The sequence below is a fragment of the Poeciliopsis prolifica genome, unplaced genomic scaffold, assembly GCF_027474105.1.
Source record: "Poeciliopsis prolifica strain line A6 unplaced genomic scaffold, Auburn_PproV2 SCAFFOLD072, whole genome shotgun sequence".
In the NCBI taxonomy this organism is placed as follows: domain Eukaryota; kingdom Metazoa; phylum Chordata; class Actinopteri; order Cyprinodontiformes; family Poeciliidae; genus Poeciliopsis; species Poeciliopsis prolifica.
In genome coordinates, this window is record NW_026562447.1 from 419,825 (window position 1) to 431,283 (window position 11,459).

General features: G+C 38.9%; 1 protein-coding gene across 1 annotated transcript; it reads left to right on the forward strand.

Moving 5' to 3' along the window:
- Positions 1–6,673: 6,673 nt before the first annotated feature.
- On the forward strand, positions 6,674–8,959 carry ccr9b (chemokine (C-C motif) receptor 9b). Its single transcript, XM_055020929.1, has 3 exons — positions 6,674–6,735; positions 6,860–6,912; positions 7,648–8,959. The coding sequence occupies exons 2-3, from the start codon at positions 6,865–6,867 to the stop codon at positions 8,689–8,691; spliced, it is 1,092 nt and encodes a 363-aa protein (XP_054876904.1). The 5' UTR covers positions 6,674–6,735; positions 6,860–6,864; the 3' UTR covers positions 8,692–8,959.
- Positions 8,960–11,459: the final 2,500 nt, after the last annotated feature.

An 11,459-nucleotide genomic window follows, 5' to 3' on the forward strand; every position in this document is an offset into this window, starting at 1 on the left:
GCAATTTAGCCTAAATACCAGAATCAACTGTGTGTGCATAAAAAGAAATCTGTTTAGTTTCACAAGTTTACATCACACAAACATTAAATAGAAACATATAAACTTTATATTAATATCTACACCAAGCATTTATTTTTGTTAAAATAGTGAAAATAAGTTTATTTTGTTTTACAGGAGAGTAGCCTGCATGCAAGGTGTTGGTTGTGGTCATCAGAGAGAGAGCCTGAGGGAACAAACTTTGTCTGTGGCGGCTGGTTTATGCAAATAGCACAGAAGTTTGTTGTTGTAAAGCAAAACTTGAAAAAGTCTGAGGCGTGTAAAAAGTTTTTGAAGAAAGAGGTGCAGGAAACAAAATTATTAACAAAAACAGCTTTATCCCACATATTTGTCTATCTGTGGGAACAAAGGGCCTAAAATTTAGAACGAGTGCTTGCATGTGTGTAAGCAGCTGAACCAAGTGGGGGGAAACTGATGATAATTTCAGATAGGATGCCACAGCCGAGCAGTTACAATCTTCTTGCACGAAATAAATCACAGCGAGCAGATACAGGAAGTGGTAGCAGCCTTCTCTTGTTCTGCTGAAAGCTGTGACAGTAACAGTACTTTCCCATAATATGGGACAGCAGTTAATAAATTCAAGAGTTACGCACTCAATTCAGAGCAGCTTTCTGCTTTCTGACTTGGCATCAAAGGGGTTTTCTCAGTTTCGGTAGCAGAGTAGAAACGTCTGTTGTTTGGTGTTTCAACAGAATCACAAAGTGCATGTTCGCTTGCTAGGATTTCAGCAGAATTTCACAGTGAGGGGAGAGACACAGTGGAATTTCTTCTTTGATTTCAGGTAAGAAAATAAAAACAGAGAGCAAAAATGTGTTTTACTTTTACTTTTTGTATGGAACCAAATGAACACCCCTGATGAGCAGAGCTTACTCATCTCAAGTGCATGTTTGTTAGCATGGCCTGCTTTTTAAGGTGCTTAGTTCAGAAATCACTCAAAGCTGCAAAAACAGAAATAGAAAAGATGATCAAATTGTTTCATAAGTAAAATCAATTGGAAAGCATGTCTGAATTGAAATGAGTCCCGAGAACCAAATTAGTTTCTACTAAGTAGTTCCTTACTTGTCTTTTGTTTTCATCTTCATCTTTTTGACCGTGCATCCTACTGACAGAAAACACCAATCATCTATTTTTTAAAAGATTTAAGAGCAAAAGGTGCTTGGTATAAAAAAACAAAAACAAAACAGCAGACTAGAATAACTGTTTCTGAGTCTGGTTTTGACTCCTTCATAGAATTCATGTTTTGTTTTAACCTTTATCATGAGTAATTTTTATTCTAAGTAGCAAAGATGTCAGCAACAAAGCTATGATTTGAAACTGTAAAGCTATGATTTGAAACTCAGTTATGCTGAGTTTCAAATTCAAGTTGCCATTCCCTGTACAGATAGTTTCTTTTGTTTGAGTACTTCAAGTTCATCCTACTGTCTAGAAGCATTAACTCCCCCCTTATTCTAGAGCTGCAAAATGAAGCACAAAACAGCTGCTCCCAGGAATCGCCTCATTAGTAAATATAGGCCACATATAGCCTCTGTAAACCCTCTTTGTGACACTTGTGTAGGAAATTCCACTGGCTTCACAAGAGCTTGTAAGTATTGAAAAGCAGAGTTTGATCCTAAATATACAGACCAGGTATTTGTACCAAGATGACAACGTTCAGAAATTCAGTGGGATTGAAAACAATCCACAACAGGGCAACATCTAGACATGAAAAGCTACTGAAGTTATAATCCCTTTCATTCAGTAATAGACACCATGCAACTTAGGCCTTCTGCTATGACATACAGCAGTCTGCTTCATCAAATCCTTCCGCTTTCACTGGAATACACTGATGACTAATATTTGCGTCTCAAATTATTGTCACCTCTTAGAATTCTCACACCCTGGTTTATCAGAGTGGTGTCAACATTTGTTTTTTTCCATGTCCCCTGACATCAAAACCACTCTAAATGCTGCAACTGACAGTTGACAGAGATGTAGTAAAAACCCTACAAACACAACAAAAAGCAGAAAAATACTGAAATACCTTCAGTATTTGCTGACTGATTTGCAAGCCTGCCACTTTGACCTACTGCAATCATTAGATCCCTTTTGGAAAGTCTAGCAGATATAATCTTGGTTGCTCTTTTTAACCAGTTGTAATGGTTCATGTTTCATCAGAAATATGAAGTTAGTGAAATGAGTTTCATGCCATAGAACGTAATGTCAGAGATTATTTAGATGCTTATTGTAGGCAGGAGTCTAAGACCAAATCATTTAGCTTTTATTTTACAACGAATTGAGTCAGTTTAAAATCACAGTGGGAAACTTTGTAAACTTTTTTTCAATGTGCCCAAGGAAAACGTTTGTCATTTTTTATAAGGCACTTTAAAAGTTAATTTGCAGAACATAGTGGTCACTGTTCTCATAAAGGGACAGACATAGTCAACAACAATACTTATGATGTGGCATTTAAATTATACTTAGCTGAAACTAAGGGGCCCAAAATAAATTAAATAGCTCCCCACATCATTACGCCACCATTACCATTTACCAGAACCAATGGTAAGTGGATTCAGAATTCAGGTTGGTTTCTGACCCTACCATCTGAATATGGTCGTTGAAATTGAAGGTCAAGGACTTGAAAGCCACAATTTTCCAGTTTTGGTGAGCGGGTGTAAACAGCAGCCACAGCTTCCTGTTCTTAGCTGCCATGAGTGGCACCAGAGTGGTCTTCACTGCTCATCTGAGAGCCAGTCAGCTTCAGGGTTCAACAAGGACACTCAGACATGGTGTTTTGCTTGCCACTGGTTACTACTAGGTTGCAACTAGTGGTTGTTTGCCTTTCCCTGATCTTGAAACAGTCTGCCAATTTTTCCATGTCCTCTGACATGAGGCAGGCATTTTGACCAAACAAATGTATCTGAAAATCCCAATTCTGATGAACTCTCTGAACTTCAGCTTGCCCTGTTGTCCATACATCCAGTTATCACAACTAAAAACTAGCGATCAGGCCTGAAACCTGGGAGTAGTGATGGACTTTGACCTGAACCTTCAGAGCCACATAAAGACAGTTACAAAGTCGGCCTTCTATCACCTGAAGAACATCTCCAGGATTAGAGGACTAATGTCTCAGCCAGATCTAGAGAAACTCATCCATGCGTTTATCTTCAGTCGCATTGATTACTGCAACAGCATCTTCACAGGCCTGTCCAACAAATCAATCAAACAGCTGCAGTTGTTCCAGAACGCTGCTGCTCGCGTTCTCACTAAAACCAGGAAGATAGACCATATAACACCAGTCTTAAAGTCCCTCCACTGGCTCCCTGTAGCTCAAAGAATAGACTTTAAAATACTTTTTTATTAGTTTATAAATCACTGAACAGCTTAGCACCACAATACATTAAAGATCTGCTGTTGTTGTATCAACCTTCCAGACCTCTCAGGTCTTCTGGTTCTGGTCTGCTCTGCATCCCCAGAACCAGGACTAAACGAGGAGAAGCAGCTTTCAGCATCTATGCACAACAAATTTGGAACAAACTTCCAGAAAATTGTAAAACAGCGGAAATCCTGACTTCCTTTAAATCTCGACTAAAACCCCGCCTGTTTAGAATTGTATTTGAAATGTAATCAAATAAAAAATTTAATGATGGAACTTGACTTAATGTCATGATCTGATTCTATGTTGCATGACTTTGTGTGTTTGTGTTTGTTATGATGTAGAGCACTTTGAAATGCCATGCTGCTGAAATGTGCTATACAAATAAAGTTTGATTGATTGATTGATCCATACCCGTTGACTCTATCAGGAAGAACTTTAGTGTTTGTTCCAGGCAGCAGCAGTTTCCAAGAAATTTTGTGAGCCTCTTCAACCTTGTGATTGATGATCTGGACCTTAAATCAAACTCTCTTTACATTGGATGATGAAAAGCTGATTTAACTGTGATGTGAATTCCCTAAACCACTACTTTTCCTAGAGGTTTGAGGGTAGATTCCACATAAAACTACTACTGAACATCCTTCTTATTGGTGAGTTGCAGGGGATAACTGCTTGTACATAAATGAGAACATAAATGGAGATTTGGTTACCGCCATATTATAATTCTGTCAGTCAAATTTTGCAAATAAAATTTATGCAAAGGTAAAACCAGCTGATCAAATGTGCTGGAGTCAGCGCTTGCACAGCTTGTAGACGCAATAGAAACCCAAATGGAAGTACAAAGGTCTCCCTTTAAATGCAAAGATGACTCCCACAGAAAGTAGTTTTGTGAAGAAAACCACATGCTGTATTGTACAGTGTGTTTAGTGCTTACCCAACCCACTGTGAGCAATCCCTTCATGAGTGGAAAACAAAACTGGAATCATATGCATTCATCTACATCAGTGCTATCAGGGTCATTTGAATGGTATTATATTGAGTCATATTTAAATTACTGTGACACCTGTGCTGTGCCACATAACAGGGTTGGTCAAAGTCTAGGACTGTTTAATAGCCCCAGTTTGGAGTAAATTCAACCATTTGAGTCAGACAGGCTGGAACAAGCAGCCCCATAAGTCCCTGTTAAATGTGGGCTTACAGAGAAATATATTTGTGTAAGTTTTTACAGATCAATTAATGGGAGTGTTATGGTAGTGTTCATAATAAGCTATAAAGTATTAAGAAATCTATAATTTAATCAATTAATATTTTCTAGAATTGGACTTGGTACTTCTGTGCATTTAGAACATATATTAAATTTCCAGAGTAGAGTTTTCAGTTTGCCTTTTCTAACCACTGGTTAAAAGAAAGCAGATAGAAATATGCGTGCAGAGTCAGTAAGATAGAAAGCAGTGAGCAAAATGTGTCAGCGTTCAAATATTTTCCCAGGAGGTAAACTCTGATCTGATCATCACTAAGCCGTTTCCCTGAGCCTTTCTCTGATCAAAACTGAGAAACGCAACTAGATTTTAAACATTTTTTTTGTATCCGAACCTTCGTCTCAAGAGGTGATGTACCACATGCTCTTTCTCGTGCACTCAGTGTTTCACACACGCCGGAGCAAAGTCGGGAAGTGAAACTTAGTGCGTAAACCTCCAACTCATGTTTGCTCACAAGAGATCTAAACCAAAAAATGAATTTAAATACTTCTTACTTTGAATGTGTTTTACTGTTTTGTTGTCTAAGTGATTAAAATGTATTCCACCCCCACAAACCCCATCCGATGGTAAGATAGGGACTTTCTTTGTTATCATGATTTTATTTTTCATTGTGGTGAGCCAAATGACGTATTTTTGTCATTAATTTCCTTTTGTTCTTGGTACTAGCAAATAGAAGTTTTACTTCCTCTTATACAAGCAAAGTCGCATTTACAGGACTTCCCAAAGAGCACTGGTCCATTCGTCTTGTATTCCAATTTTTAAGACAGGTCTTCCTGGAGATGGCACCCAGGAGGAAAGCTTAGACATCACCCTATACCGACACTTTTCGGCTCGTTCTAGGGATATGAAAAAGTCTCCAATTAGAGGTGTCTATTTGGCATCTTGATTGGATGCATGATGATCTTAGCATGCTTCTCTCCATCTCTTGCATCATCGTGCCATAATGTGTGGATAAGTGACCAAAATACTTCTTTAGATCCTCATCCCAGGACTAGTTGCTACCAGTTGCTAGTTGCTAAATACCATTGACAATACAGCCCATACCATTTCTTTCAATGTTATGTTTCCAAACCGTAATGAAGCATCTTAAAAGATAGTACAGCAGTTTGTAAGTTACTGATTTAAAGCGCAGCTGTCCATGTGATTTCTTTATGAATAGCTAATGCTAGCAAAGATCGCCACATTTTGTACGCACAGCCATTTTGGATACTGCACAAAGGGTCTATTGGCTCTTTTCAACTTTCACCATTTGGAATAGGATTCTGACTTTAGGGTGACTTTGTTGTAATTTTTCCAATTGGGAACTTGGAAAGTCCAGTGTTGAAGTACAAAAACACAACTCACATTAGCTGCGCTAGCTTGCTAGCATGTTTTTTGTGGTGTAAAACCAACTTTCCACGCTTGAAATTAGCTTCATAATTTGACTTTTTATTAAAACTATCTAAATGACGTGACATATAATGAAGTATTTTTAAAACTATACTAGCCTTTATAAAAATCTTTTGTTTTACAATAACCATCCCAAGTGTTTAGCTTTACTGTCTTATTTTTAAACTTTTTAATCTTTGAACCAAAATATGAACAACTCAACTTCTGTTTTTAGGCATCAATCAGGACTTACGGTTTTCAGTTTCACAAGTGAATATTTTGCGGTGATAAAACCATCACCTTTGTAAACATCATGTGTCAAAACTGAACAAAGAAGACCTGATTATAAAACCCTGCTGTACGCCCACCCTGTTGGCTGTACTTCTGTAGGTTATGTCGAAAGTTTAAGTGTACAGTTGTGTGAAAGTTTTCAGAAATACCCCTAGTAAAAATTGTTCTTTTGATACGTAAATGTTTTCCGTTTGTATTCAGCTTGAATTGTTATTTCAGCAATAACAGGTTTGTGTTGTTTTTCTCTGCTGGGCTGTGACAGAGATGTGGGGATGAACGTGAACACGTGATTTTGTGGTTGAAGAGAAACCATATAAGCTTGTGAAGATGATTAAGTTGACAGCTGTTCAACACTGACAGGAGCCTACTTGTCTCCAGATTCCTCTTTCTCACATTTCTACAAACTGTGTAAATATATTTAAATTCTTTAAAACAAGGTTTTAAAATGTATTTCTCTAATGTGTAACAGTTTTGTTGTTGCTGTTGTTTTTTTGCAGTTTTGGTTGACTATCCTTTTCTCTTTATTTTTTAGGTCAAATGGAATTAACAACTGCTTTTATGCCAGACACATCTACTGTGTCATCTGTAAGTACCACTTTACGATAAAAACCTTTGAACATTTTAACTAGAAAACACTGACAGCTTTTCTGTAGTTGATGTACTGTGTATCTGAGTGGACTTAACAATCTGTAGCATAACAAGGCCAGTCTTATTGTGGTATTTCATTGCATTGCTCTATAATTAATAAAACTAACCCAATTTGTCAAAAAAAAATCCATGTTCCTTTTCAATATTTACTCGTGTTTGACAGCAGACATCTGCTGCGCAGTTAAATGCCACAGGCAGTGTCATAGCCTTGTCGGCATCATATTTTCCATTGTTTGTGAAAACCTAAGCCCCCCCACTGTTTTATCTCTGCCCTACATCTAAACGTTGAGCTGCTGGGGTATTGAGTTCTGCAGCGGGCGCCCCTTTCTTGAGCCCCTCAGGATTATTCACCCCCTCAGGCTTGGATAGCAGCAGGAAACAGTGCAGTTGTGTGGTTTCTCCTGCACAGACACAACACCTGCACCTGACAGCGAACTCTCGGTTAGAATGTACGTCACAGACAGCGTTTGATGTTCCTTCACTATGTTCCCACCACATGTGGGTTATGTTGCGAAACCCTCGGCTGTTGATGGGTTGATTTACTTAAAGAGAACAGAAAAGTAGGCATCACAGAAAGCTACGTAGGACAGGCTTAGAGATTGTTGTGCAAAACATCTTTACTGTCTTATATAAAATACTTGTTTGAAACTTAAGAAATCTGTTTGCTTACAGACTCCTGATTATGACTTTTTGTCGACTGATGACACCGGCATGTGTGACAGACGTTGGGTCAGGGACTTTCGCAGCCAGTATGAGCCACCTCTCTTCTGGATCATCTTCATCCTTGGGTCTGTGGGTAACCTGCTGGTGGTTTGGATTTACCTCACCGTGCGCAACCGTCTTAAAACAATGACCGACGTGTACCTGCTGAACCTGGCTGTGGCAGACCTCCTCTTCCTGTGCACGCTGCCCTTCTGGGCAGTCGATGCCATCAGTGGCTGGAATTTTGGGAGCAGTTCTTGCAAAATAGTGTCTGCTCTCTACAGGATCAACTTCTTCAGCAGCATGCTCCTCCTCACCTGCATTAGCGTGGACCGCTACATCGCCATCGTGCAAGTAATCAAAGCTCAGAACTTCAAGAAGAAGAGATTGTTTTACAGCAAACTTGTTTGCATCTGTGTTTGGTCTATCTCCATTATTATGGCCCTACCTGAGTTTATCTTTGCTGAGGTGAAGTTGGACCCAGAGGAACAATCCTATTGCACTTTGATCTACTGGAACAATGCATTCAATCGTACAAAGATCCTGGTGCTGTCCCTGCAAATATGCATGGGCTTCTGCCTTCCTCTGCTGGTCATGTTTTTCTGCTACTCTGTCATTATCCGCACACTCTTGCAGGCAAAAAGCTTTGAAAAGCACAAGGCCCTCCGTGTCATCTTTGCAGTTGTGTTCGTGTTTGTTCTCTCCCAGCTTCCTCACAACACCCTGCTGATTGTGGAAGCCACGCAGGCAGCCAATACCACGATTACAGACTGCGCCATTGTGAGTCAAGTTGATGTAGCTGGACAGATCGCCAAGAGTCTCGCTTTTACACATGCCTGCCTCAACCCCTTCCTGTATGTCTTTATTGGAGTTCGGTTCAGGGAAGACCTCATGAGGATGGCTAAAACTTGTGTCGGTGGTGTGGGTAAAGGAGGGCTTATTAAAGTCCAGGCAGTTCCCAAACGTCCCTCTGTCATGTCAGATACTGAAACTACCCCTGCCCTTTCCATATAGATGCCTGTTTTCCGAAATACTACACCTGAAACCTGAGCCTAGTAATTATATTTCAAAATGTATTTCTGATGCATTAATTACCCCAAGCAGATGAACAATAACATTTACATTTAAAACCATAAAGCTTTGTTCATATTCTGACAATTACGAACATATATGTTCCTTGGAAAACCTGTATAAACTGTATTGAAATGTAAATATGTTTTTTTTAATCTTTCCATCATGTCTTTGTTGTGTGCATCTGTAAATGTTGAAAAAAAAACTCCATTAAAGATCCAAGGAAAAAAAAAAAACTTGTTTTTTTATTGTGCTTTAGCCCTGCAGAACAGAACAGTAAATGGAAGGACTCAACAGATGAATGCAAAGTGATGAGATCGACAATATATTTTTGAGAATGTGTTTGTCTGCTTTCACTGGTGTAACGTATTCTGTGTGGTGGGTGAAACGGCTTCTATGTGGCTGCTTCAGTCCGCAGTGTTTTCGATTTGACTTGGTGCTTAGTGTAGTGCCAGTCTGGGCCATACTATGTGCTGACACTTTTTAATTGTTGAAGCGCGTTTGGTTATGACTTGGCAGTTTCACTGTTTTCCAGTTTACACACAGATGAAAGACGTTTCTCATATTGACCTCTTAACGGCTGCACCTCAGACGGAAGACAGGCAGACACACAAGCTCAAAACTTGCCATGTTTGGTGCCAACTTCACTCTGATGATTTGGATTTCAGTTTCACCAGCTTCAAACTACAGTAATTGGTGTAGCTAATGCTTGTATGCAAAAGTCTAAGAAGGAAGTTCATTGCTAGACCTTGCAGAGAAGAAGGCAATTCACTTCTCGACCCATTATGTCTACGGCGTTAACTCCACAATATCATGTGAAAGTACTCACCATGTGGTACCCTGAGTCAATACTTTGCAGAAGCGCCTTTTGCTGCAGTTGCAGCTGCAACTCATTGCAGGAACATCTTTGTATTTCTAGAGGCTGAATTTTTTTTCTTTTCCAATGTTTTTTTAAAAATAGTCCAAGTTTAGTCAGACTGGATGAAGATGATGTTCAAAGAACTCTTTTTCAAACTGCACAGAGAAATTCTGATGGATTTCATCCAACAGTTATGTTTGTCTTCCACGGAGTTCAGATTTGTGACATGCATGACTAATAGCTATCCTGCCAATAGATTCTTCCACTGCCAGAGTTCCTATGGACTCTGGCAGTGGATAAGCCTTTTCTTATCAGTGCTCTCCTTGGCTGGCCTACAGATGATGGACTGAACAGCACTCTTTAAGATGTTGAAAGTTTGAGATATTGCTTTATATGCTGCAGATCAAATACTTGGTCCGTAGTATTTTTGTTGTCCAACTGCATAAGAATAAGCAATAGAAATAAGCATCAGGAAACATGTTTAGTGTGCAAATGACAAGTTTTGCTTTTTGGTACAGGAGCTGCTCCCTCAGGCCATGCCGCCCTGGGCAGGGAATCTTGTCCCCCCTATAACTAACTACAGACTGGTGGTTGGTTTTCTTTTCCTTTCTGATGTCTTAGTTGTAGCTCCAATTCAAAGCTACAGTGTTTTTCTTGTGTTACCCCCACAAATTAAAACCTTTCACACAAGAAAAAACACACCACTGTACCTGGATGGTTTTGCTTTTTTCTTCTCAGGAGTTTATAATCAATCTGATCTGACCTGAAATCTATTTTCTAATCACACATCAACAGACAAAAAACTAAAAAGCAGGCAGGTGGCAGTGCAGAAGGAGACAAAAAGTACTTGTTATTTCTAAAAAACAAAATCTGAGGTGTTATTGTGGTCCCTGAGGTTGGGTCTAGACTGGCATTGCCTACCTGCTAAATTCAGGTGAGACCACAAACACATTTTCTACTTTCCTGATTACAGCTTCTCCCTCTCACGACAGGAAACCATCAGCACGAGTCAATAACAACATGCTTCTGCTTTAAATGTTCTAGTGATTGAGTGCAAGTTATGAAAGATCAGCTGCCAGCTTTTTGTGTGAAATACAAAGTAGCTTGTTTAGCCTGTAAGTGTTGCCATGAAGCTGTCAAAACTACAGATTTCTTGCAAAATGGAGCATATCACACAGCTGATTGCATGCATGCAAAACAGACCTTCATTTCATGGTTATTTAAAAAAAAGGGGAAACAACAAAAAGTAGTGTCATATCTTATTGCACAAATATACATAGTTTTATTTCCCATGAATCTCTTAAGCAACAATTTTATTAAGCAAGAATACTGTCATGGGAATAAAACATGACATATTTAATTTTAGCTGAAGTGCATAAAAGAAATAGCATAGCTCATCAGTTTTCTCACAAGTAATACACAAATTAACAGAGAGCGCTTGCAATGTACCAAAGGTCATGCAAAGTTACACTTTTAACTCCAAGAAGACAACCGAAACTGCAAATCATTTTCATCTCTTTAAATAGAATACTACACAGGCAAATAGAAATAGATGCATTCATTGCTCTAATATTCTGTACCGCTAGTCAAGGATCCTAATATGGAAATGTAAAATTCAGCAGTAACTTAAAAATAAATTAGCTATCAGTTCTTCTTTTCAGAATCAAAAAATAGTCCCTAAAATAGTCCCTAAAAAATAGTCCCTAACCCTAACCCTACCCTAACCCTAACCCTCAAACTCAAAGTGTCTATAAAGATGGAGGTAAATTGAGCTACTTTAGAAATAGTGAAGCAGAATTTTCTGATTAAGTAGTAAGGCCTTTTCAGCATTTCACTGAGACTTCTACCTTGG